General features: G+C 40.7%; 2 protein-coding genes across 6 annotated transcripts; one reads left to right on the plus strand and one right to left on the minus strand.

Annotated features, from left to right (window-relative positions):
* Positions 1-1,035: 1,035 nt before the first annotated feature.
* On the minus strand, positions 1,036-19,644 carry tasor2 (transcription activation suppressor family member 2). Of its 2 annotated transcripts, none has more exons than XM_037452282.2 (22): positions 19,177-19,644; positions 18,714-18,862; positions 18,310-18,405; positions 18,148-18,220; positions 16,818-16,909; positions 16,583-16,720; positions 16,284-16,417; positions 16,181-16,197; positions 15,809-15,908; positions 15,613-15,707; positions 15,417-15,523; positions 14,940-15,012; positions 14,735-14,806; positions 12,550-14,634; positions 11,409-12,162; positions 10,798-11,218; positions 3,692-9,580; positions 3,438-3,560; positions 2,776-2,929; positions 2,578-2,683; positions 2,148-2,329; positions 1,036-1,640 (listed from the first exon to the last, which is right to left on the minus strand). In XM_037452282.2, the coding sequence occupies exons 1-22, from the start codon at positions 19,208-19,210 to the stop codon at positions 1,543-1,545; spliced, it is 10,992 nt and encodes a 3,663-aa protein (XP_037308179.2). In that variant the 5' UTR covers positions 19,211-19,644; the 3' UTR covers positions 1,036-1,542. The 2 variants fall into 2 exon arrangements, with proteins under 2 accessions (XP_037308179.2, XP_037308180.2); XM_037452283.2 differs by having other exon boundaries at positions 11,409-11,724; positions 19,177-19,532.
* Positions 19,645-19,713: 69 nt separating this feature from the next.
* Positions 19,714-25,927, plus strand: asb13b (ankyrin repeat and SOCS box containing 13b). 4 transcript variants are annotated; one of them, XM_062562932.1, is made up of 7 exons: positions 19,799-19,865; positions 20,544-21,386; positions 21,990-22,189; positions 22,279-22,429; positions 24,259-24,393; positions 24,735-24,926; positions 25,001-25,927. In XM_062562932.1, the coding sequence occupies exons 2-7, from the start codon at positions 21,344-21,346 to the stop codon at positions 25,144-25,146; spliced, it is 867 nt and encodes a 288-aa protein (XP_062418916.1). In that variant the 5' UTR covers positions 19,799-19,865; positions 20,544-21,343; the 3' UTR covers positions 25,147-25,927. The 4 variants fall into 4 exon arrangements, with proteins under 4 accessions (XP_037308184.1, XP_062418916.1, XP_037308183.1 ...); XM_037452286.2 differs by lacking the exon at positions 19,799-19,865 and having other exon boundaries at positions 19,872-20,626; positions 21,284-21,386; XM_037452285.2 differs by lacking the exon at positions 19,799-19,865 and adding an exon at positions 19,872-20,186.
* The last annotated feature ends 1,759 nt before the right edge of the window (positions 25,928-27,686 follow it).

The raw sequence follows: 27,686 nt of genomic DNA on the forward strand, positions 1-27,686 counted from the left end.
CAGCGAAGTGTGTGTAGAAATGTTCTTTTTAACCCGGAATGGTAATTTAAAACATTAAGCCAAATTTCCATTAATTCAAGACTTCTACTTCGATTCGTTTTTATGTGTGCTCCTTTATTCTCGAGTCATATCTGCCAAGACTCATCTTTACCGAACAAATTCGCAGATCTGCTCCTTCTCACCATTTATCTCCTCAACCTAAAGTAAACATTTGTTAGATTGAACCTACTGTTTAAAACCGCTTTATTTGGTTGCAAACGGGGTAAATACTGATATCAGTATTTTTTGACTGATTTAGATCAATTGCATATTTGTCCTAATGTCGCCTGCTTTGGTGTGTATTGCTCTGGTCACATGTGAGTGCACAGTCCCTCACAGACAGGTCCACTTTCAACGTAGCATACCGCAATGCCAAACTGCCAAAGTATTTTGGGTTCCCTTTTATGGCCGGTTTGCAGTGACTCATACTTTCCTAAAACACCCTTTTTTTAAATCTTATTTGATACTGCTACTGAGTGACTGTTAACTCCTTATTACTTAATCTTCAGATAGGTGTGCACTGTTTATACAGAAAGAACCACACCTGCATCTCTCAAATTTCAAATTCGGATATCTAAAGAGGCGGTGTTAATCTCTGCAGTTACCATAAATCAATCAAAGCTTATTTTTTTGCACAGTATGCACATGAAAAAACCAAAAACCTTTCTGACACCCTTGGCGCTTGGACAGGGTATTAAATAGTTGAGTTATCCTTGCAGCCTGGACGGGATTACATGGTTGAGTTATCCTATCACACATTACAGCAATGGTAGTCACAGAAACACCCTGCAGAGATCTGAGCCCAATTGATTGCTGATTCAATAGTTAGATTATCCTTCTGAGATTATCCTTCTGATCATATCTGCTTATCAAATTGAATGCAATTGATTTTCGCCTCATGGCCTTTCAGGTTTTGCAACTTCTGTATGACGTTCTTTTGCGGTTTTGTCCTAGACACCTCTGTCGAAGACTTTTTTTCCATTACAAACCCAATAGTTGAAGAAATATCTTTATTCTTAGTCAAATTACTCTGTAGAGCGTCATAAAATAGAAAACATGAATCTCTTGGTAATAATGTTAAACTGTTAAACTCCTTATTAACAATGTGTAGTTAAGGCTGACTGTGAGCAAACTTGAAGTGAACAGTATTATAAATATATAAAATACAACATTTGAAATGAGCCCTATTAAGCTTTGTTGTCAACCTACAGTAAACACCGACGATTGTGCTGCTAATGTCAAGACTGTAAAAAAAAAATCACAATAAAACATATTACAAAATGCATCAAGTATATACAGTACATTTGCCTGTATATTGGCATTTTTGTCACTCTATCCATTAACTGAATGATAACTTAGTGGACAAACAAAAGAACTTAAATAATTATTGTTCCATACAATGTAGTATGTTCGAAATCCCCATGAACTGGTAGGCTACAGATATTTCCTTCACATCAGGTGAGTTTTTCCTTGCGCCGCTCGAGTATTATGACTTTGTCCAGGTCAGCCTGTAAATGTTTTGCTCTGAGAATACGTCAGGAAAGATTGGAAGGTCATTGTCAAAATTCCATTCTCGCCAAAAGCGCTGTCTGTCGTTTTATCTGTAGAAATAAGAAAAAACATGTCAATCCTCATGTTCATTATGCTTATTGTAGGAGTTAACGCACATTAATTGACAAGAAAAGGAGTCCATCATGTAAATATGGTAGATTTAGCCATTCAGACTTATTATCAAACGCACGACGGCACAAAAACAAACATTTCATGTTAATCCAGATATAATGAGTCAACTGTGAAATTTGGGGATCTTTTTAATGTCCAATTACTTTGACTCACAGGAAGAATGCCATTGGCCATGCAGCTTACGGTATTCTCCCTTGCTATACGTGACGTTTATCTGGATTGGTTTAAACTTTAAAGAATAACTGAATGGAGACTCACATACAACTAACAAGTTTGTTTTGAAGCAAAGACGTACTAAAAGCCATCACTTTTCATTATGTGTTAGATGTTTTTGAAATCTAGCAAACAACGCCTTGAAAATAAAACCACAATATTGTGAAACTCAGTAAGTGTACAGTAAATGATTTTGTGCATTAGTGTCTCACCGGTTATAAACACAGAGTAACGTGACGATATATTCTGGACCTGCAAACGGACCAAACATGTGCGATAGTTGGGCAGATCTCTTGACATGAGGTCACACTCATGATAAGGCAAGACCTCCAATAATCCACCCTCTTGGCAAACGTTGAGGAAGAGCTTCTTCTCGTTTGCTTCTTTACTTAACCTGGAATTAATAGAAAGACAATTTAGACAGGCAACATTTGAACAGAAATGCTTTTATGAAGTACTAAATCAGGATCAGTTTTTTCATGAAATTATGGCAAAACTCTCAGTGGTAAGGGAGAAAATATAAGGACAATCTGTGAATAAGAAGTGAATTCAAACACTGTTGTAGATGCAAGGAGGCTTGTCACCAAAAAATGATCTCAAACAAGATTTATTTGTAATTACTTTTCCAAAGTGAATCCCTACCTCGCATTTTCTTTCAGCCGACGGCTGTCTCTGTAGTGCATCATCCATTTCCACTTCCCCATTCTGCTCAGCTCTTGCAAGATTTCCGACATTTTCTTCATGTTGCCTTAAAAGTCATACACAAATTGAGTTCAACAGGCCGCTTAAATGACAGGATCTCAACAAACAAAGTTGGTTATTCAGTAAACCTGCACATACAAAGGTCAAGGAGCTCCAGTGCTGCGCTGTCAAACATTACGAAGCCCCCCCGCTTGAAGAGCTCCTGATAAGTGAGATTCACAACATCATCCGGTTCATCAATTCCAGCAAACTGAACAGCTGGTGACGTCTTCAGCCTGAGCAAATGTGGAACCTGAGACAGCAAAAAGCAGTTAATTGGCAACTTTTATCAAACCATTATATCCTGACAGAAGTACACAAGACATGACATTGCATTTTAACCCATGGCTTACATTTTACTGTGGGGAGAAATTTGGGGTTAGGTGTCTTTCTTAGGGACACTTCGACATGGCACATGGAGCAGCCGGGATTCGAGCTACCAACCTTGCGGGTGGCAGTGCATCACTCTACTCCATGCGCCAACATCACCCCAATTGATCACGGCTATGTTACTGTATTAGCTATTTTTTTGGTTGGCGGTTTGGATTTTTTTATTTGAGGCAGGACATGGGCAATGCAGCAACAGAATCTCAATTCATATTTGATCGGCGCTGCGTGGTTTAACTGGAAATCACAACTGTTAACTGAGCCATGACAGCTGGTTGTTTTCCTTTGTGCAGGGAGGAATTTGCCAGTAGGAGGAGGCAAAGGAGCCAGATTTTTGTTTCGGTCATGATCTTTTTCACCAGCTGATCAATTACCTTTAAAATGTGCTCTGCAATGTCTTCATTTCTGATGATGATGAGTAGCGATGAAGAACTATCCTCACAATTGAAGAACTGGGATGGCTGTACAGCTGTGTGGCCTTCTGCCTCTAACTGTGCCTTTTTGAAAAAAAGGAAAGGAACAGCATTTTATGAGGCACATAAACTTGTTAGTTCGTAAATGGCACTTCCTTTAAGAAACATGGTCAAAAGACATACTATTTTAGAAGTGTGTTGAAAACTTGTCTTACCTTGGTTTCCTGAAAGAAGGCAACATCTGACGTCACTAATATGTAGAATCTGTACTTTGTTTTACATGACTTCTTCACAACTGAATTGAGATTACTGCGGAAACTTTTATCCAGCTCCTTCTTCATTTGATCGCAGAAGTCAAAATGGTTGCCTGGTTCAGTCGTTGGGTAACCTCTGTCCATTCTGAAGTGCATAGGTCTAGAGGGGAGCTTTCGGACAGCACACACATCATTCATCATTGCCTTGTACAGCCTGGAACACTCTGAAGTCACACCAGAAATTCCAGGATGTTCCATTAGGTTCCCTGCTCCTTGAGAAATGTTATGTACATGCAAAGTATTTTCTTCCTCTTTGGAATGTGCCAGGTGTTTCCTTTCAGGCATCTCAACCTTGATTTTCTGTCCAACAAGGGACGTTGCGTTCAGAGGTGTGTTGGGGTTATCCATGGAATCTCCCTGCACATCTAAACAGTGAAAGTGCACAGTCAAAGGACTGGCACAAGTGAAATTCCGTTTGTCGTGAGTGTCCCGTTGGGTGACTGGTTCCCTCTTACTCCTTTTCATAAGCTGTTTCATTGTTTCCGAGAAGATAAGGCACTCCTGCTCCATCGACGCCTTAGTGGGGTCATTTTGTACGCACCTCTGCGAAACCTGCTCCAGTAAACCATAAGATTTATTCGGTGTGGTGTTATTGACGGTACAAATGAGTGAGCTTTGAGGTCCCAGTAAAAGATTGTTATCTGCATGTGAAGTTGATGCAGCAGAACTGTCTCTCGGTTTAATCTCAATGCTGTTTTCAGTTCTTTGCCCAACGTCCTTGACTGACCCACCATCAAGACTAGAGGAACCTTTTGCCAATCTGGAAGACCACACAGGGAGAGATGAGGAAACACTAAAGTTAGTTAACCAACTGCTCTTTGAAGAATGCTCACAGGCGTCTGGCTTGACATCATTTACTCCTTCGGAAGTGTTGAGTCTTTCTGCGCTTTTCACCAAGAGCAAGGTAGTGGGTACGGTGTATGGGACTTTGGGGTTTGTATTTTGTTGATCTTTGGAGAAATATGACACTACAGCGTTTTCAATCTGTCTGTCTTTAGAGATGTTGTCCCCTTGACTTTCATCACTCTTCGATGGTTTCACTGCCATGACAGGACGCTGACTGCATAAACGTGGTTCATGACTTAAATTTGTCTGTGATGTTGTTTTATGCGTTTCCTGGTTAACAATACTAGCTGGCAAACTCTCAGGAGAGGGAACAGATCTGTAGGGTTGACAAGAAACTTGCTCTGGTGTGGTTTCATGTATTTTTTCAGAATAGGGATGAGGAACTGATGAGGCTGTTTTTTTTAACTGCAACTTCACACCAAGTAATTCCTCTAATTTAAAAAGAGGTGAAATAAGAACGTGACTCGTTGATTCTGTGTTCAGTTCTCGTGAGCTAGAGGCTGAGACCCCAGCCGGTGCTGTATTGCTAATTTTCTCGTCCTTAAAGCCATATGATGTATTGCTTGGGGCAACGCAAGTAGTGGCATGTTTGCTTCTGGTGTTAGCGGCTTGATGTAGGGTGTGTTTATCAGCTTTTTCAGGGCTGGATGTTTCACTTGATTTGTGGAGGAGCTTGTCTATACTTTGTAGAACTCTCAGAGTTCTTAGTTCAAGATCAGGATGAATATTCTGGTGAGGGCTGGCTAAAGAGTTAACTGTAGACTTGTGAGGCATCTCATTCTTTGTGGCTGTTGCGCCTCCGCTAAGAAGTTTGCTTTTGGTTTCACTAGCACTAAAGGCAGTACTAGTATTACTAGGGCCAGATCTAGTTATGTACTCAAATGGTTTCTCATCCATAGTAGGGGTAGAGCAAGGGCTGATTGACCCACCTCCCAGATGGATTGTATTGCTTACATCATTCAGTGACAGTGATAATTCGCCAACGGACCATTGTGCCTGCCGAGTGTCCTTTTGGGATGTACCGCATACTCCAGTTTCACCGTTGAATGGTATTTCCTCCTTGGCCTGAACAACTTCTTCAACCTTGCACTGAGAGTGTGGATCATGGAATCGTACCGAATCCTCTCCAGAGGTGTCTATTCCAATAAACGGAATCACAATTTTACTATGGATCTTTTCCGGTGCCTCATTCGTGTTGTTGATCTGTTTGAGATCTTTTTCATCAGTCAGTTTCACTTTAGTCTCACACAGTGGGGAATGAGTCCAATTGGGAAATTGTTCTTTTTCAATTAGGTTATCAACTTTCCCACCCTCAATTGATTTCCTGTCCCAATCGTCAAGATCATGCCTACTCCAATTGAAGTTTCCCATGTTGTTGCTGTGGCTTTCAGTTTTAACACTGTCCTTCGTCTGGGCAATAGGCATATCTGTGTCCTTGTTATCATCAGACATTGGTAATGGGGTCTTCTGATCATCTTTGTAACTTTTGTCAAATGCAGATTCAGAGGAATGATCGATTTCCGATAAAGTATGCGAACACTTTTCTGAAATGTCATGTTCAACCGGCAAGCCACAGCCATTTGCACACAGCTTTCTCAACTGCAAATCATGACAGGCATCTTCTTTGTTGACAGATTGAGGTAGTATCTCATCCATTGGTGGTTTTGGATTGCTTTCTGTGATGCAGTCTGTCTGTAGAGAGTCTGGGCCATCACATATCATAGGTACTGGTTGATTACTGAAATTATTGTCAGTCTCCACAGGTGGGACGCAACTGTCTCGATCATCAAGTCCATCTTCTTCTCCAATGGGATCTTCATTTTCCATTTCTTTACTTTCCTGCACTGTACAACATTCCAAATCTTCATTTACAGGCTTTCCTGGTGAAGATGCTTTTGGCTCCTCTGTGGCTGAATGCTTATTATGCAAAACATTTCCAACGCACACAATACCGAATTCTTCGTTTGTTGAATCGCCATTTGTAGAAGAAGGTTCTACATTGCCTTCTTGGTATGGCTTTTCTTTTGATTCCCATTTCTCCCCATCTTTGGATCGAGTGTCATCATGCTCAACTGTCTGAAGCACATCAGATGATTCTTTGTTGGAGCCTACCGCTTTGTCGGTCACAGTTTTGGATGAATCTCTTCCATATGTTTGCACTAAAGTCATCTCTGTAGTTTCTGAATTTTCTATTCCATCTTTCGTATCCGTCTGCTTATTGTTGCATCCATGTAGCACATCGCTAACTCCCAAAGTCTTTTGGTTACTTGCTGGCTGAACATAAACCTTTTCCATTTCATCTTGTACAGAAACAATTGTGCAATCACCTTTCCCAGATGCTACACTGGTGTGCTCTCCAGAGGTGTCTACACCAATAAACGGAATCACAATCTCACTATTGATCTTTGCCAAGGCCTCATTCGTGTTGATCTGTTTGAGATCTTTTTCGTCAGTCAGTTTCACTTTAGTCTCACACAAAGGGGAATAAGTCTGATTGGGAAATGGTTCTTTTTTAATTGTGTTATCAACTTCTTTCCATCCCTCAATTGATTTCTTATCCCAATCGTCAAGATCATGCCTACTCCAATTGCAGTTTCCCATTTTGTTGTTGTGGCTTCCATTTTCAACACAGTCATTTGTCTGGGCAATAGGTATATCTGTGTCCTTGTTATCATCAGACATTGGTAATGGGGTCTTCTGATCATCTTTGTAACTTTTGTCGAATGCAGATTCAGAAGAATGATCAATTTCCAATGAAGTATGAGAACACTTTTCTGAAATGTCATGTTCAACCGGCAAGCCACAGCCATTTGCACACAGCTTTCTCAACTGCAAATCATGACAGGCATCTTCTTTGTTGACAGGTTGAGGTAGTGTCTCATCCATTGGTGGTTTTGGATAGCTTTCTGTGATGCAGTCTGTCTGTAGAGAGTCTGGGCCATCACATATCATAGGTACTGGTTGATTACTGAAATTATTGTCAGTCTCCACAGGTGGGACGCAACTGTCTCGATCATCAAGTCCATCTTCTTCTCCAATGGGATCTTCATCTTCCATCTCTTTACTTTCCTGCACTGCACAACATTCCAAATCTTCATTTACAGGCTTTCCTGGTGAAGATGCTTTTGGCGCCTCTGTGTTTGAATGCTTCTTATTATTCGAAACATTTCCAACGCACACAATACCGAATTCTGTGTTTGTTGAATCGTCATTTGTACAAATCACTTTAGGTGAAGATTCCACACTTCCTTCTTTAGATAGATTGTCTTTTGATTCCCATTTCTCCTCATCTTTGGGTTGAGTGTCATCATGCTGAACTGTCTGAAACACATCAGATAATTCTCTCGTGGAGTCTACTTTTTTGTCGGCCACAGTTTGGGATGAATCCCTTCCATGTGTTTGGATTAAACTCATCTTTGTAGCTTCTGAATTTTCTATTCCATCTTTCATATCTGTCCGATTATTGTTGCATCCATGTAGCACATTGCTAACTCCCAAAGCCTTTTGGTTACTTTCTGGCTGAAAATAAACCTTTTCCATTTCTTCTTGTACAGAAACAATTGTGCAATCACCTTTCCAAGATACTACACTGGTGTGCTTTCCAAAGGTGTCTATTCCAATAAAAGGAATCACAATCTCACTATTGATCTTTGCCATGGCCTCATTCGTGTTGTCGATCTGTTTGAGATCTTTTTCGTCAGTCAGTTTCACTTTAGTCTCACACAGAGGGGAATGAGTCCGATTGGGTAATGGTTCTTTTTCAATGTTGTCATCTAATTCTTTCCCTCCATCAATTGATTTCCTGTCCCAACCGTCATGATCATGCCTACTCCAATTGAAGCTTCCCATTTTGTTGTTGTGGCTTCCAGTTTCAACACCGTCCTTCGTCTGGGAAATGGGCAAATCTGTGTCCTTGTTATCTTCAGACATTGGTAATGGTGTCTTCTGATCATCTTTGTAACTTTTCTCAAATGCAGGTTCAGAAGAATGATCGATTTCCGATAAAGTATGAGAACACTTTTCTGAAATGTCATGTTCAACCGGCAAGCCACAGCCATTTGCACACAGCTTTCTCAACTGCAAATCATGACAGGCATCTTCTTTGTTGACAGGTTGAGGTAGTGTCTCATCCATTGGTGGTTTTGGATAGCTTTCTGTGATGCAGTCTGTCTGTAGAGAGTCTGGGCCATCACATATCATAGGTACTGGTTGATTACTGAAATTATTGTCAGTCTCCACAGGTGGGACGCAACTGTCTCGATCATCAAGTCCATCTTCTTCTCCAATGGGATCTTCATCTTCCATCTCTTTACTTTCCTGCACTGCACAACATTCCAAATCTTCATTTACAGGCTTTCCTGGTGAAGATGCTTTTGGCTCCTCTGTGGGTGAATGCTTCTTATTATCCAAAACATTTCCATCGCACACAACACCGAATTCTTCGTTGGTTGGATCTTCATTTGTACAAATCACCCTAGATTCTACATTGCCTTCTTGGTATGGGTTTTCTTCCCATTTCTCCCCATCTTTGGATTGAGTGTCATCATGCTCAACTGTCTGAAGCACATCAGATAATTCTTTGTTGGACCCTACTGCTTTGTTGTTCACCGTTTTGGATAAATCCTTTTCATGTATTTGGACTAAATTCATCTCTGTAGCTTCTGAATTTTCTATTCCATCTTTCATATCCGTCTGCTTATTGTTGTGTCCATGTTGCACATTGCTAAATCCTGAAGCCTTTTGGTTATTTTCTGGCTGAATGTACACCTTTTCCATTTCTTCTCGTACAGGAACTATTGTTCCATCACCTTTCCAAGATGATACATTGGAGTGTTCCAGACTCAAGGCTTTTTGCAACTGGGTACAGGTCCTTAGATTTTCTTTTAAACTTCTGACATCATTCACCTCATTAATCTCTGTGGAGAGTACCATCTTTTTGGATTGCTGGAAGAATAAAAAGGGAAAAAAACAGGATATGAATTAAATCATGGACTAGTGTTTCAATTATTTTTAAAGGTTTCAATAATACTGTTAATCACAATTAGTCCTTCTGCCTGACGTTAAAAGAAAAGATCACTGTTATTGCTTTAAACTTCCCTGCCATTCTGTTCACTCATCCATTTTATGGCCACCAATTGCACACAGCCCAACAATCATACATTACATCAGCACGGTATGCTGAGTCCATCTGGTATACGTGTCCATCGCTAGATTGCGGCAAAGGATGGATTTGCAAGACACAGCACAGGACTCTTGGAAATGAGTCCACAAATTATAATAATATAATTTTCCATTTTTGTACGGTGTAAACCATTAGGGGCTTAAAAAGATTGGCATCCATTAGACTGAAAGATAGGGATGGTTATTAAAAATGATCATATAAAATGTAATTATCTATAGACCAGAAAAGTTGTGATTTGAACATCCTTTGGGTTGAAAACAGGACATCGCCACCTTATCTGGAAAATGGGGTTCTGACAAGTCAAGTCTGGGAGAGAAGTCTTAAAGGTAAGTACCCATCAGTTGGGCCTGGCCCCAAAGAGGGGCCTACACCCACAAGGAGTTTTGGCTTCTACAGGCAACTATACATAGTTGTGCACATTTCTCAGCTCCGGATAGAACTTTGTCTCTCCTTATCTGGAGTGGATGTGAGGATACTCGCAAATCCTTGATGTGTTGGGAATGTCCCCTGGAGAAATAAAGGATAGCACCCATTTTGTTTGCATTTATGTGCCAAATAGCGTTTGTTCATATCAGATGGGGGTACAGCATAACCGAGTAGATTAACAGAATAAACTGAGTGGTGAATTTAATCTTGATAACAGTCATGCCCTCCAATTTTTAGCATCCTAGGAGACATGAGGTCTGAGAGAGCCTCGTTAATACCCATCGAAAACTATCAACAGCTATGGCCAAAAGGTCTGAGCAGATTTACAGAGGGAGCTTGTGACATTTAGATGCCATAGCATCAACAAAAAAAAGAGTGCACTTTCCCCTGACCCCAATAACTACCCGTAATTATTTCAATGTGTATTGATCCATGGCAAGCAATCAAATACAATAATTTAATTGTTCTATATTCTTATTGCCATCTGAAAGTGAGGATGAAAATAAATGCATAATTGTTTGTCTTTGATGCCGCGTTAAAATTTGAACCCAACCTGTATTTTGATGGATTCCTGTGGTTCCACAGATGACTTGAGTGTATTTAACATCTCACTTGCTTCTTTCTGATCAACGGGCACAGAAGTCTCTTTTCTGTAGGCTTGTGGATTGGGACCAACTTTCTCTGCATTGGAGTTTCTCTGGGACAAGTCCAAAATTGCTGATCCTGGGTCCAATGCAGAGCTATCTTTTTCCAAAGCTGTTGTATCAACCAAGTCTGGAATACTCGAGAAAGGAGCAAATGAGCTGGCTGATACCGTCTCCCTGGACATCTCCAGATGATCCCGCTCTTCTGAATGTTGGTAAGAGTCAACATGGAAAAACCGTTCTGTTGACCGGCTGTAGAACAGACCTATCCACATGTGGACGATGAGCAGCACTTCTTCACTGGTGTCTTGCAAGGAGACATCCCATGGGCTATGGAAAATGTCAAAGGCACAAAAAAGAGCTTCAGTTGAATCAGTCATGATCATTACATCGGCACTAAAAGTACATTTTACCAGATAATTCTTTTGTCAACAAAATAAGAAACAAGTATAGCAATGACATGATATGAAGTCTTAAGTTATATTATTCACCATTATGTAAATAAATACAATGTACATACCCATGTAAGGCTCGGACAATTGTCCTATCCTTTGAGTCATTTGTAAACTTGCTGTCTAAATTAAAGTCATAGGTTTCCTCCCATTGTTTTGTGACCTGAATAGATCCATCCTTGTTTTCAAAGGAGCGGGAGTGTCTAAACTTTCTTCTTCGCACAATGTTTTTTTTCAAAAAGTCTGGAGTTCTTTGGTTTTCTTCACTACTGCGTTCGTGGCTGACAGAAGGGTGTAGAGCTTTAATTCCTTTGCCATACATTGTCTGGTGATGGCGCAGCAGTCTTGACGAACCACTTAAAGGGGATACCTGAAAAGGTGTACCTGGTAAACCCAACAGTAGAGAGGAAGACGGGGGCGATGAGTAAGCATGTTCTTTAGACACCAAACCAACCCATTCACTGCTTTCCACAAGATGGTTTGGTGAAGTAGACTCAAGAGGCTGCATGGTTTTAGCAGCAGGCTTTGCAAGCAGAGAAGGAAGAATGGACTCTTGCTCAGCACAGTTAAGATCTTTCGAAAGGTCACACTTCTTCAAACTTGTCTCAGTCTCTCTTTCAAGTGCTGGGTTTGGTTGTAGTGGAACCTGATCATTATCAGCTCTGAGCGCCAAGTCAGCAAGTAAGCTCAAAGCATCTGTAGATGAGCAAGCACTGTTAATGTTTTTCTTAACAGTCTTCCTGACAGAATTAGCCCTACCACTGTCTTTGAATTTGGGTTTCTCACTGGCATAACAAGCTGGGGTTTGAAAATGCAACCACCCTGTGAAGACAAAACAGAGGAGAGAGAAGAGAAGAGCATGAAAATAAAAGTTGCACATTGAAAGCATTTGAAATATATGTCAGTTAGGATTTTGTCACCAACTTGTAAACTATGTCATTGCTTCAAACATAGGGATAAAATGTATAAAAAGCCCAATATAACCAGTCGTGGGTGCAGATGCAAAGGATAGTAACAATACAGGACAAGCAAGAGTAGAGTAAGAACCGACATACACTTAGCAACACACAGCGATAGCATGCTGAGAACAGATGCAAAGGTGGCAAATTCAACAAAAGGGTCCGTTAGTTTGGATGTCATGCTTTATATTGAGGGGATGTTACAAATCATGCAAAAACAATCATGCAGAAATATATAAATGTGACTTACATTTCTTTTTGACACATTCTGTAGAGATGCCTTGATGCCTTTTGAGCGTTTTGATCCTTCCCCGTCGCGGAAAGATTGGTGAAGGCCTGTTTAGGATTTTTGGTGTTTTTTCTGAAATGGTCTCTTTTTGTTGAGTCTCAGATTTCTGTAGCTTATCTACAGTCCATTTAGGGGTAAGACCTAATGCAAATGCAAAAATTGGGTCCACGGACGACATCCTTGAAACTTCGTTGACACACAATCTGGTGTCCTGGACACACGAAATTGCATAATTCCTCTTCAGGATCTCAGCGTCTAAGTCAACCTTGACCTTCTTGAGACAGGGAGCAGTATCTGCAGTCGTTTCCTCAGACGAAGGGGGATCAGTTTTTCTCTTTCTCTCTAGAACTGATTTTAATTTACTGAACAGAAATTCACTATTTTTGGGAAGGTTTCCTTGGGAGAGGGTACCATTGTATTTTCCTTTCACTGTTCCTGAAGGAGAAGTTGCTGTGACATCAGTCTTCAAATAAAACTCACCACTTTCTGAATTCAACATCAATGAACCGTTGGCATCATCTGACTGCCTTAAAATCCTACATTCGGGGGTAATGTCTCTGACGACATGTTGAAGCTGGTTCCCTCCATCCTTTGACGTTGTCACCTCCGAGTCTGGACTAGCACTGGACTCTTGCGCCATAGAGTCAGGAGCGTTGGTGGAGGTATCAACTAAAACGTTTTCAGGACACTGTTCATCTTTTCTAGATTGAAGTTTGACCGTTAAAGACTTAATTTGATCAGCAAAATCTACGGAGCCATGAGGAACCAAAATTCTTCCACACTCGCTGATAACTGGCTTTAAGTCCGAGCGCTCGGTTTTCTTCCTTAGAGGAAAATCTTCAAAGTCATTTAAGATGGTGCTTTCCAAGCTCTGCAGTCTAGGGTTTTTCTCATCTGGGGCTGCTATTCCAATGGAAGCAGCGCGCAATCTTTTATTTTTTGATGACAGTTGACTTGATTTACACTTACGCATTTGTACTTTCCTCCGATCAATTTTTGAAGAACTGAGAGTCGATTCCTTCTGACTCTTGAAGTTGTCATCCGCCGCTTGCATTTGCGAACCAGGAGTTTCAAAGCAAGCTTTAGATAACTTTTTCAGACTTTTGTAATGCCCTCTGTGTAGTTTCCTCGGTTTTGTTTTTGTGAGATTTGTGACCTGAGGGCAATCCAAAACCTGTTTGGGTGTAAAACTCTCATTAAGAGAGTTCATTCCTTCCGTTTGTAATTTGGCTGTTGAAAAGACAGACAGCTGAAAGTCATTATGCTTTGCGGCAGATACATTGCTGATCATTGTTAGACCCTCTCCAGTGACAGCGTTCTCTGCCGACGTGAGGCTGACGATCAGCTCCGCGGGAAGGTCGTCTGATGTAGATGGAGTCAGCAGATTTTTAATCTTCGAGTCATCCGTTTTGATCAGCACACTCAGATCAGCTATGCCAGTGTCTCTGGTTGAATCTCCAGCTTTCACATCATCTAACAAAACCTTTTGAGGCAAAGTTGTTGAGTCAATCTTTGATTCTGAGCTTGTTATACAACTGTCCACAGGTGTTTCAACGTTTACAGGAGATCTCGGAGCTTCCAACTGCTCTTCTGACTCTATGCTATCAGGTTGGGTTTGTGGCCCCTCAGGAGAGGACAGATAGATATAAACATCATCATCAAGGTCTTCCATTCTTTCCTCTTGTCCAGACATCAGGATTTCTGTAGCCTTGGACACCTGCAGTTGAAAGGAGTCTGGTTTGCGTAAGTACGACCCAAAGCTCTCCCACGCCTTGTTAGTCCACTCCGGAGATGAGTAGAGGTGCTTGAGAGCAGCTGGCACATCATACTGATCAGGAAAGATGCTGATTTCCTGCGAGGGACTTGTTGCCAACCCAGGATTTATCAGTGCTGCGTAGGTCTGCATATGCTGCGCCACGACTTGACAAAGTTCTTCACTTGGGTCAATAGGTGTTTTCTCAACTTTGCCCTCTGCATAACTCAGCACTGGTAGAACCTGCAGGATTTCCGATGACGTGGCAAGCTTTCTCTCTTGAAAGTTAGCGTCTGTAAAAAAAAGAAAGAAAGTGTAGCTGTGACATCTTTGCCTGGTATTCAGAAAACATTCAAATCTGAACATCCACTATTAACCATATGATGTAATCACCTGTGTGGATGACTCGCGTATTTGGAAACACAAACATGCCTTGCAGAACATCAGTCCCACTAGACCCAATATCTGAGAAACAAAAAACAAAGTTATTGAATTTGGCCAATATGAAGTTGTATCGTGGTGGCTAAAAATGATAGAAATCAACAGCGAGAATAACTGCATAGTGCTCTCTCATCATATTTTAAATGTTATTTCTTACCATCATATGGGAGGAAATGAGAGGAGTGCAACAGGATAAGAAAACCACCATCATTCAGCTGAATAATAAGAGCCTGTAATGAGCATGTTTGTCAGATTAAGTTTTGGGATTGTTGGATAGCAGGTAAAATTGAACAAAAACATAATGTAACACAACCAAGTATATATTATGATTGAAAGCAACCAATTGGTGTAAGATACAGGACATTTCCAGTGCTCAAAGTTAAGTATCCTTAATCTGAATGGAAATTGAAGAATTAAAATAGTTTGATTAAAACGACCAATCATTTGCTCATAATTGTAGAAATGTTTCTTTGTCTTGTTTTTGGCATTTCATACAATTTAAATGGAAAACTTTGGGTTGCTCGCTGTTATTCAAGCCAAAAGAAACACCACTTTGGGAAATAATTGTGATCTACATTTGTGACTATTTTTTTATGAAATGACTGTAGCAAAACATCTGTAAACAGAAACTCACAAGATCCTTCTCCTTGATCTCCCGCAGAAGTAGAGAGAGTGAGTTTCTTTCTTCTACCTCGGTGGAAACAAACTCACACTGGCTGAAGTATAAGCCATCCAGACAGACTAAAAGACATGACAAATAAAGCTATCAATAAGCCAAACAATTGTGTTAAGACATTTCTGAATGAAAAAAGAAAAATTGAACAACATACCTTCACCAGAAAAGCAGGTTTCAAAGACAGCCCTTGGTAGCAGCTGTCGCAGATTGAACATGGAAATGGCTTGGTCGATTTTAACCACTGGGGACCTTAAAAGAAAAAACAAGAAGATGCGCAGACAATTGATTATATAATGGAAAACGTGAGAAATAAAAATGTGTGCCTTTTCTATGAGCACATCTTAACTTACAGTACTGCAGGGATCAATGCCCCTGCTGTAGATCGCAGCCCTACATCATACACCTGTGTGCCTATTTCAAGTTGACCCCTCCACGGAAAATATTGATAAACTGAGGGAGAAAAAAGAAAAAAACTCAGGTCAGACAATTATTTAAAAAAATAAAACAAGATATTTAAAACTGGGCTATTGGCACTAAAATATTTATCACTAAAATATGTATTTATATTTATTATAATATTTTATCACAATATAGTTTTTTAATTACATTATTTTGACAGTAGTTAGCTGTATATGACCCGTTTATTGTGCCTCATTTTATATATTCTTGAAAGCAATATGTAGGGAGAAACAATAGGTTTGCCATTAATACATGTTACTCACCAAGTTGTTTCTCCTCGCTGAAAAGAGAAATCAGGAAACAATCAATGAGATTTTACTATTTTCAATTGGAATGAAATGGAATTATAATTGAGGAAGTGAGTACCATTTCTTCAGTGGTGCTTCAAGTGTTGCTTTTGTATCCGTGTATGAAAATGACACGATAGCAATGGGAAAGGCAGCGCTGGGAGATCGAGTTGTCACATTGTGTGAATCGTCGATTAACTCGTACACGTAATACTGCGAACACAAAACAAAAATGTACCTGAGCTGCCTAGTAACTATGCCCATGTTAGCTACTCAACTATATTGTCCTCATGAAGATATGTCAAAATACAGACAAAGAAGAAAGACAAAGTATTATCACAGGATGTTTTTCCCTTCACTTCACTAGCTTCTTCCTACCTGGGTTCTCTCAAAGGCAAGAAAAGAGCTGGTTTCTGAAGATACTGAGGGCAGCTGTTCAGACACGTGACAGTCAAACCCCACAGTAGGTTCATTGAAGTTCTGGGTGTAGTTCTCTAAAACATTTTTAACTCTACCCTGTAGATAAAAACAAAAGGACCATGTTGTTTGTGAAGTGTTTTGTTAAACACTGACTATAGACAAAATATGTTTAACTATTCATTTTTGTTAATACCTTTGTCAGCCTGATGATGGCAATGTATCCAGACTTCTCATGATACCAGCAATTAAGATCCAGACAGTCAGAGTACATTGATATGTAAACACCTGAGTACACAAATTAAAACAAGGAATAGTCATGATATACATAATAGAATCATTGTTTTTAAAAACTACAATGACCTAGAGCCTTTCCATATAACTGACTACTACAGCAGCGAGGCCACACCCTGAAACACAAATGAGTCACAGCTCTCAAGGACACACCACACCTTAACTGCACAGCTTTTAATTCTATTTTTCAGAGATGGTCACCAAATAATAGCATGCTAAAACTATTACTTTCACAATCCCAAATACATCTTTGGGAAGATTTCATTTTAATACACTGACATATGAATGACCAAAGACATTAAACCACAGAATAGGCCTCATTCAGGCAAGTTGCTACTAGTTACTAGTCAGCATTCCGGCTAAAAAAAGAGCCAAACATCAAACCCGGTTTGGCATCTTTTTTGCGTCTTTCATACACCCCTCCTGACGTAATAGAAAAAGGATTCCAGCTTAACCCGTTACAACTTCTCTTACAGGCATTAGCAAATGCAGTCACAATGTTATAGATGGAGGAGTCATGTTTCTCGAGATATTTGAGGATGTCAGTTAGAATTTGCAGCTAAAAAAGCATCTGATCTCTCGCTCCCTCTCTCCTTCCTTCCCTCCCCCCATGTGATATAATGCCTTTTCTTTAAAACTTGTTTGCAATTGTATATTGTTTTAACAGTTTATGCAACTCTTTAAGAGCAAAAATGTATGTACAAAAATGCACAGTAATAAAATCATTCCTATGACGTCAAATCAAACATCATAGGAATTTGTTGTGTATTTCAAGGAGATCTATGTTACAAATAAACAAGAAATACATGCTGAATTTGTCTTTCAGTCTGCAATACAATGTGCACACACACACATTTAGTTTCTGTTTCACAACACAACTTCTTCCACTTTCATTTGTATACATCTATAGAGCTTGAATTTGCTTTCACTTTCAAAAGGCACAAGTGAACAAGACTCTCAACATGGATTTTTTTCCTCAGCCCGATCTTCATTTCAGCTACTTTGGACTGCATGCGAAAAACAAAGTCCTGGATAAGATCTTCAAGGTAATAACTGGGGATAAAACACTTCATTGCAGTGTTTTCTATTTTTATACAACGCTCGACTCTGTGTTTTCTGCATTGTGGTATGACCTCTAGCTTGTTAGTGGCTGAGCTCAATGCACTGAAATGTAGCTGTGACCTCACTACTGGTTGACATTGAGGGAGTGTGAGGAGTAACGTCATCTTTACCTTTCGAGGGGTCTCCCAGCGTTGTACAGGAGCTGTTTCCAGTGAGCACACCAGTTTGTACTACTGCATTAGCCTTTACACAAAAGCAAATATTCATGTGAGCATCATTTGTCTGGGCAGGTTTTTCTTTTTTTAGGTGTGCCAGCGTTTCAGTGTTCTTACCTTGTGGATATCGTCGAACAGCAAAAAACCATAAGATTCCTTCAGCTCTTCCTCTGAATAACCTGCTTCTCTCTTCTTTTCACGGAAAGCATTATACTGATAAGAAGAAAGGGAAAAAACATCTGAACAGTGAAGACCTTTGAGTTTCCTCTTATGGCATATAAGAGCATTTCCTAGGTTCAGTTTTAGTTTCCCATGTTTTCTAACACAAAAGGATATAACGTACAAACGAAGAGACATGAATCAAATGAGAATAAAAACAAGTGTAAAAAAAAGTACATTCACAAGAACAGACTGTGCCACTAATGATTAAACGTGAACAAATTTAATTCTAACCTTTACACGTGGCTTAATGATTATTGACGTCTAAATATTGGTGGGTGAGAAATCCGATTTAGACTGACCTTTAATTCCAGTGCTGGATTTTTTACCAGGACAGCAGACGTGTACCTGAAAGACTGTTTCGACTCCTCATACAAGTACGCAGTCTTAAGTGTGGTCAAAATACTGCTTTGAAAGATGCCCGTTCGTTCTGAGACAGGTACTAAAACACCTAGAAGTGGGAAAGAGAAATTGCTTTGGTTTAACATCATGTGCTAGCTTTACTGCGAAATTAAAAGAAATAGCATTTTTTTTTTGCCGTTTAGAAAAAGTTTTCACAAGCGCGTGACTTTTTTTGTACTGGGAGACACGACACGTTATCCACGCGTACGTGTTCAAATCTAACGTTGGTTAGACAGAAGTTGGGATAATACCCCCCTCAGTAGCTAAGCGAAAGCACATATCCAACCCGCATTTCTTCTTTACCGTAAAGTGAAAGTTACGGTATACGAGGAGGTGGAGGATTGAGAAAAAGAAGCTCGTCACCTTTACTCGAGGCACCACCATTCCCACTTTCCATCGCTGAATACTTAAGACATCTGTCGTTCGGCCTTCTTCCCCCCCGTCGGTGAACGCGGTTGTCTCGGTCTCTAAAAATGGTCCGAGTGAAATTTAAAGTCCCGTCTATCGCGAATCCGGAGAACGTTTCAGAGTAACTTCGGCTTTCGCCGCAGTTTCAACTGACATTTTAATGCGACAACCAGGAAGTTACGAAATAAAGCACTAGCCCGAACACGGAGGAAGAAAAACATCCATTTTAAATCCACTCGTATCGGGAAACGAATCCCTCTTATTCACGAACGACCCTCGGTCGTCATACCGGTGGGCTCCTCGCGTGTGGAGCCCGTGTCAAAATAGAAACAGAAACCTATCGTGGAGAAACCTCCATCTTGAAAGCCTACATGAAACTGGTGGAGTTGGTGGAGCTAGTCTGCCCCAACGGGTCTCCTCTCCCGTCTGCCTCCCTGTGTGTGTGTGTGTGTGTGTGTGTTTGTGTGTGTGCGTGCGTGCGTGGGTGCGCGAGCGTCGCAGTGACTAAAGAAATATCTTTTTTTCAGCTATTAACGTTAAACGAACGGACATTGGAAATAAACAACCCACGTTTCTACTCGTAACACGCCGGGCGGGTTAAGGGTATGTTTGGATTATACAGCAAATGCACCGTGTGCACTTTGGTGAGAAAACTATCGTTTCACCCGCAGTTGTGTCTTTATCAACTGAATATTGTCAAACAGGACTTATCTGTAACATGTTATAGGGTATTCTCGCAAGTAGAGGCAGTTGTACAGAATCACAAAGAGTCTGCAGAGGTGTGCACTACGGATTAAAATGCTTAGAGTTTTGAAGAGAGTGATCGAGGGAGGGGGGCCTGTGCACTGGAACATTCTATAGAACATGTGAGCATACAATAAGGACCAGTTATTCAACGTTGAGAAGAATAAGACTCTAAATAGACAGTCAGCTGCTTTTTGATCACAGCAAGCATGTGATAGTCTGTAAGTGTAAACCTGTTCTATGTTATAAGAATCTAAAATACATCCAAATGATCCACATTTCCATTAAACAAACAGTAAGAAACGTGGAAGTATGTACACTCACTCAAACACAATATATTAAGTAGAAGTATATACTAAGTATACATTTTCCATTACAGTACATGGTTTATATGGTCTAACTTTTTACATTCTTTACATTAAACTTTTGGTTTAATTTTAGCAGATGTATCAATTTAAAGGGAAGTGTTTGTGGAGATAAATCATTGGACATAATTTGGATTCAGGAACATTCTGTTTGCCATTAAACAGTGTTCACTAACCTTTTATAAGGTCAATGTCCAAATGTGTCCTTTATAGATATTTGCCAGTATCTATAAAGCACCAAAACGTCCCTGGTTTCCTCAGTCTCCAAAAAAATTCCACTTTGAGAATGTCAAAAGGTAAGCATGAGGCAGTACCTCACTCAAAGATTTCGCCTTCAATTGTATTTGCATTCACATGCCTTGCATCATTTTCAGTTACTTTGCCACATTTTTTACAATAACATATTGCACCCTAAAATGGGTTTTGAGGTCATTTGCAAATAAGTGCAAAGTTAGCCTAAGTTAGCCACCAGCTTTTATTTGCAACTTATCTGCTGAATCTAGCTAGTCTTATTTGTTCCAACATTTTCATTTGACACTTCCTGAACATAAAATGAATGTAGATTCACCTGTGGAAATGCAAACGTTAGAAGGAGAATAAATCCAAAGCCGAACAGCACAACGTGGATTAGCAAGTGTACCGTAGGTTGACTAACGTTAGCTAGAGTTAGCCATTTTGACTGAATAAATTGATATGAAAAGGAGAGGATCTTTTTTTCTTTTTTTTTGATTTGTTGGTATATACATTTTTTTTTCATATGTATGCCGTTTAATGATTTCACTGGAATGAAGAAAACATTTCCGGTTTTCCACAAGGTCCCTCGCCTACATATCCCAGAAATCCCAGCCATTGTTTACGTGGACCGGGCCTCTGCTGCTCTCCCTGAGCACCCGGATGTCCGTCGTTATTTACGATAATGCCGCTATATTTGTCTTTATTCCTTGGCTTCAAAGAGATCAACATGTTTAGCTGAAGCTTCGTGATAAACGGAAGAAAGTAAACGGTAACATGAAATGGAGATAACTCGGACCAGACCGTCCTTGTTTGGAGAAATCGGTAAGGAGCTTACGGTTGGTGACCGACAACCTTTGCAGACCGGACGGGGCTCGTTACGTCCTCGGCCGGTAGCTGCAATCGTTATCATATGCTTTCATTTTAATGGTGTCTGGATTCCAGCGTGCGTCCGCATGGTTTTCCCGGGTCAATGTGTGCTAGCATGGTCCCCTAAAGTGGCTGTTAAGGTGTAACGGGAACATCTAAGCTCGCTGCAGTTGCATAAGTTTGCTCTTGTATACTTTAAAATAGCGGTGTTATATTCATCGAGAAATACATGGATCCAATACAACACGCCGTAAAATGTAATACGATCCAATACACTGAAATGTAGATGCTCATGGACATGGTACGCATTAACACCTTTTGTAGAGCATGCCGACGTGAAGTGTCAAATGCTGTCATGTTTATAAGGAAGTGGACAAAACGGTAATTGTTGCTCCTTTAATTTAGATTGTGCATGGTTGAAAGCTATATTTCAGCTGGTTGGAATGATAAAATAAACTTGAACTAGAATGTTGTCAATCACAGGTTAACGTGCACACAGATAATGCATGAATAGAAAGCCCCAGTAATGTTTGTATTGTGATCTTCACATATTTGCAGCTCATGGTCTTGGATTCTGGACGGACCGGTCAGCAGTGCATGAGGCCGCTGCACAGGGCAGGGCCCTCCAGCTGCAGCAGCTGATCGAGGGAGGTGCAGCCGTTAACATTGTGGCCATTGACTCCATCACCCCCCTGCATGAGGCGTGCATACAGGGACAGACCCAATGCGTCAGACTGCTGCTGGAAGCTGGTGCCCAGGTGAGGCGGTGGCAGATGTTGATGGCTTCCCTCACCAGTGCATAACTGACTTTGGCTCTTGACTGTTATTAAGTCTCTGTGTCCTCCAGGTGGACGCGCGTAACATCGATGGAAGCACGCCGCTGTGTGATGCCTGTGCGGCAGGAAGCATTGAATGTGTCAAGCTGCTGTTGGAGTACAGAGCAACAGTTAATCCTCCGCTGTTTACCTTCTCACCGCTTCACGAGGCCTGCATGGGAGGTGCGTCCAGTTACATACAACATCACAAGGGAATGTTTGGTCATGTATCTACACTCACCGGCCACTTTATTAGGTACCCCATGCTAGTAACGGGTTGGACCCCCTTTTGCCTTCAGAACTGCCTCAATTCTTCGTGGCATAGATTCAACAAGGTGCTGGAAGCATTCCTCAGGGAGTTTGGTCCATATTGACATGATGGCATCACACAGTTGCCGCAGATTTGTCGGCTGCACATCCATGATGCGAATCTCCCGTTCCACCACATCCCAAAGATGCTCTATTGGATTGAGATCTGGTGATTGTGGAGGCCATTTGAGTACAGCGAACTCATTGTCATGTTCAAGAAACCAGTCTGAGATGATTCCAGCTTTATGACATGGCGCATTATCCTGCTGAAAGTAGCCATCAGAAGTTGGGTACATTGTGGTCATAAAGGGATGGACATGGTCAGCAACAATACTCAGGTAGGCTGTGGCGTTGCAACGATGCTCAATTGGTACCAAGGGGCCCAAAGAGTGCCAAGAAAATATTCCCCACACCATGACACCACCACCACCAGCCTGAACCGTTGATACAAGGCAGGATGGATCCATGCTTTCATGTTGTAGACGCCAAATTCTGACCCTACCATCCGAATGTCGCAGCAGAAATCGAGACTCATCAGACCAGGCAACGTTTTTCCAATCTTCTATTGTCCAATTTCGATGAGCTTGTGCAAATTGTAGCCTCAGTTTCCTGTTCTTAGCTGAAAGGAGTGGCACCCGGTGTGGTCTTCTGCTGCTGTAGCCCATCTGCCTCAAAGTTCGACGTACTGTGCGTTCAGAGATGCTCTTATGCCCACCTTGGTTGTAACGGGTGGTTATTTGAGTCACTGTTGCCCTTCTATCAGCTCGAACCAGTCTGGCCATTCTCCTCTGACCTCTGGCATCAACAAGGCATTTCCGCCCACAGAACTGCCGCTCACTGGATGTTTTTTCTTTTTCGGACCATTCTCTGTAAACCCTAGAGATGGTTGTGCGTGAAAATCCCAGTAGATTAGCAGTTTCTGAAATACTCAGACCAGCCCTTCTGGCACCAACAATCATGCCACGTTCAAAGTCACTCAAATCACCTTTCTTCCCCATACTGATGCTCGGTTTGAACTGCAGGAGATTGTCTTGACAATGTCTACATGCCTAAATGCACTGAGTTGCCGCCATGTGATTGGCTGCTTAGAAATTAAGTGTTAACGAGCAGTTGGACAGGTGTACCTAATAAAGTGGCCGGTGAGTGTATAATGAAGAGGTCTCTTGTTTCTTTCTCAGTCTTGCACTACCCAACCGGTTTCCAAACAGTGTTCATACTATGTCAATGAAGGTGAAAAGTTGTAAATAAAACATTTGTCAAAGCAGGCTGTAACTTCATGACTTTAGACCCTGTTCTTCCTGAATAGTGCTGGGAACCGATAGAGCTCAAGGCTAATTTTAATTTATGTGACTCTCTGTTTACCAGCTGTGTTGTAAAGTTACTCCACTAGAGACCCTTTTCCTTTGCTCTAAACCAATGTTAGAAAGGTCTTCTTCTTCGGAGAGGGAATATATAGAAGAAAGTCATGCTAAAACGGGGGGTGTCGGGGCTCTGGGCAAAACCAAAGTGCTACTTATCAACCTCGGACGTAGACGATCATCTTAGGCACCACGAGATTATAAACATTGACGCACAAACATCTTGATTACCAGATGACCCAGAACACCATGTGCCTCTGTGTGAGAGAGCACATACTTTCTGTCGTCTTAATACTACGGACTAAGCTACAACCAACATCCTTTTTTTCCCATCCCCCACAATAGGAAATTCAGAATGTGTTCAGCTCATGATTGATCACGGAGCGTTCATGGAGGCCCATGACTGCCACTATGGGACACCGCTTCATGTGTCCTGTGCAATGCAACATTACGACTGCGCCAAAGTTCTCCTCAAAGCGGGTGAGTTCATGTTTGTCATCTGCACGCGACTAGATATTGTTGGTTCAAAACTAAAATATACATTTTTCTCAATTTACGTGTGATTATTTGTTTCAATGCAGCAAAATACCTAAGATGTGCTTTTTTGTTATTAGGACTGAAATTCAAGATTAAGTTTGGTACTGCTTCATCGATCAACTGTTTACAAAATGCGAAAACAAGTTATTTACTGATGTTTGTGAGATTTACATAATATACAGTATGATGATTAATGCTTAAATAATGCATTTGTAATGAACAAAAATGCTACAAATGAGAAGTATTTTCCTCTTTCAAACAGTTTTGTGTTACTAACCCAAAAGGGGCAAATGTGAATGCTACCAAGCTACATGAAACGGCCCTTCATCATGCAGCCAAAACCAAGAGCGTTGGCTTGATTGATCTACTCGTTGAGTTTGGGGGGAACGTGTACGCTCGAGATAACCTGAACAAAAAACCCATCAACTACACCAGTGTGGGATCCACCAGTTATCTCTGCCTGGAGTTCTATGAGAGTAAGTTTGCTATTTTCAGTGAGCATCCTGTTACTACATCAATCATGTCATCTCTGCTGTTTCCTCTTCCGCAGGTACCCCTCTGAGTCTACAGCAAATCAGCAGAGTGGCTGTGAGAGGGTCTCTCGGCAAAAGAGCCCGAGAAGTTGTTTCCAAACTGAACTTGCCCAATCGCATTATACGGTTTCTGTTATACATGCCACCTCCAGATACTGAATAACCTGTGAGAAACTTGAGATGCATCTCTTTTGGAGGTTAAATCTAGACCACTTATGACTGCTGACTCAGTGGACTTCTTTCCGGAAAGTCATATGACAGTATGTTGGGTTTGGCAGCAGAAGCCCAGCAGATGTCAAATGTACGTGTTAATACATGTACCATGATGTTCTGGCCAAACTGTAACTGCCTGTGTGTATATGTGTATGTATGTATGTATGTGTATATATATATATATATATATATATATATATATATATATATATATATATATATATATATATAATGGAGTTGTGTTTAAGGTCACCAAATGAAGTCCAACATTTTAATTCTAATTCAAACCCTTTAATTGCAAAAAAAGTCTGCTCCTGGGGGTCAAACCATACAATCTGTTTGAAGTTATACCGATAAAAAAAGCCAACACCTGAGTGGAAACCCACTTATTAATCAATTTGTCCACTTTTCAGGACTGTAAGCGTGTGCAGACTGTTTTTCAAACACAGAACCTCCTGTTAGCTCTTTTAGCCTCTGTGTTACTAGATTGACCTCGCATAACTATCAGCGTAGGTCAGCCCACCCTCACCCCAAGCAAAGGTCTAGTCAGCCACACCTGTGTGTGTGTGTGTGTGTGTTTGTGTTTGTGCAAGGCCCTTCATGCATTCCCAGTATGCATAACAGTGACAATATTTTTGCTTGATATGAAGTCATTTTTTACGCCTGGATCACTGTATATATTATGTAACTATTTTTTAATGTACATTTGTAAATAATACAGATGGTTCCACCTCTATCAAATTTGTAGGACTATTTTAAAAATACTTTTCTTGTTGTGTCTTCTGTTGTAGCTGAACTCTGAGTATCAAAATGTGGTTGTTATTGTTTGGGTTGTAATAATATTTCTTTCACAAAAATATTCCCTCAAAGCGTTGCACTCGTCAAAACTACATTATGGTTGTACGGTAATTCAATCTGGACTAATTTGCAACCCAACTCAACGGAATCTCTACGGAAATTAAGAGACTTCCCTAAAACCTGTCAAAACTGGTGAGTATACTGTGTTTAGGCCTCATAGCAGGCCATACTGGTGGGCAGAAAGGGTCCGCTAGAACCAACTGAACCAGAAAACCGACTGACATCACTTATGACTTTAAAGGCCGTGGTACTCCTCTCCTAGAATGCTTCGAAACTGAATTTACAGTCTACCCGCTTGACCAAACACGTGGATTCATTACCAGTGTTTTTACTTACAAAACTTCTAACATCACAAGAATTGTTTTTTTTATACATTGGATTAAGATCCATGATCTCATTCTGACATCCGGTATTTAAGCCCCTCCCCATTTTCGTTTCCAGCCCAGCGCTAGCTAACCTGCGAAACCCGGTACCGAAAAGATAAACGACTACTGGTACAACGTCAAATTTAATACCAAATGTGCTCGAATAATTCGAGGACACAAGCGTTCAACTCAGTACTTTAAACTAACATCACGGGTGGCGGACAGCTGCTAACAGTCTTAGCTCGGTGTTAATTCCAGTTTGACCCGAGTAACCACAACGACCTGGTTCCTGTTTACGATTTAACTTCCTGCTTTTATATCTGGTTGAATCGATGAAGTCAGTTGAAGGCAAACTATCTACAAAGCAAAGGTAATAATAGATGGTAAGCATGCCTGAAAGGAAGCCAAGAAATTGAGAAATCTAAAATATGGAGGGGACTTAATTATATTTTACCCGAACCACAGCAGCCACCAGTCTCCACTGATCACCTCTATGAGGGCAGGTTGTAAAACATGGAGTAGGAAATTGGAATAGCCATTTGATGAGCTTAATCTTCAGCTGAATCTCCAGACACCTGCACCCCATATTAAGTCTGTTGTTGAACATGTTTAATTTCATTATTGCATAACATGTCATTTAGCTGACACTTTTATCCAAAGCGACTTAAAATAAGTGCATTTCAACCATAGGGATACAAACTCGGAAGAACAAGAAACCAGAAAGTGCAATTTTACAGCTACAAACTCACACACACAAAGGTAACTGATTGACCTGTTTCACAACTGCCTGCTTGTGCATCAGTTACTTCAGGAAGCAGATGTAATTCTACGTGTCTTGCCCTTCACACAAAAAAACTAGAATTGGATGGTTGCCTTCTCGACCATAATTCATTCAAGTGTTAGTTCCTTTTTGTGCACTCACACAGTTCTGGTTCCTCAACTGCTTTTATCTCAGTGAAACTCTGCACTCATTTTGTTGTCGGTGTGGAGTTGAAAACCCGAAATGCTGTATTTCTTTCCTGCCCAAACCCGTCCGATGAGGTAATTTGTGATAAGTCCATAAGTACTTATCACAAATAAGTTCTTATCGGAAGTGCTTGCGTGTCTTGCCACATCACATGTTGACAATCATTAGCTGTACAGCAAGTTCAAACTAGAACAGAACAGATTGTCAGATATACCTAGTTTTGAAAATAAAGGAAGCTCTGTTAATGTTTTGCAGCTCATGCATCAATAAATGTTTTTTACAACTGTATCATTGTGAAAT

Source organism: Pungitius pungitius, chromosome 6 (genome assembly GCF_949316345.1).
Source record: "Pungitius pungitius chromosome 6, fPunPun2.1, whole genome shotgun sequence".
Classification (NCBI taxonomy): domain Eukaryota; kingdom Metazoa; phylum Chordata; class Actinopteri; order Perciformes; family Gasterosteidae; genus Pungitius; species Pungitius pungitius.

Bases quoted from the DNA above. Each gene is read 5' to 3' on its own strand.
- tasor2 (XM_037452282.2), bottom strand. From the start codon at position 19,210: ATGGAAAGTGGGAATGGTGGTGCCTCGAGTAAAG. The intron at 16,910-18,147 runs GTAAAGATGACG...TTGTGTACTCAG, and splicing joins GCTGGGAGACCCCTCGAAAG to GTGTTTACATATCAATGTAC. The intron at 15,524-15,612 runs GTATGTTGTTCA...CATGTCTTTTAG, and splicing joins AACCTGCTTTTCTGGTGAAG to TCTGTCTGGATGGCTTATAC.
- asb13b (XM_062562932.1), top strand. From the start codon at position 21,344: ATGGAGATAACTCGGACCAGACCGTCCTTGTTTGGAGAAATCG. The intron at 24,394-24,734 runs GTGAGTTCATGT...CTAACCCAAAAG, and splicing joins CAAAGTTCTCCTCAAAGCGG to GGGCAAATGTGAATGCTACC. The intron at 24,927-25,000 runs GTAAGTTTGCTA...CCTCTTCCGCAG, and splicing joins CTGCCTGGAGTTCTATGAGA to GTACCCCTCTGAGTCTACAG.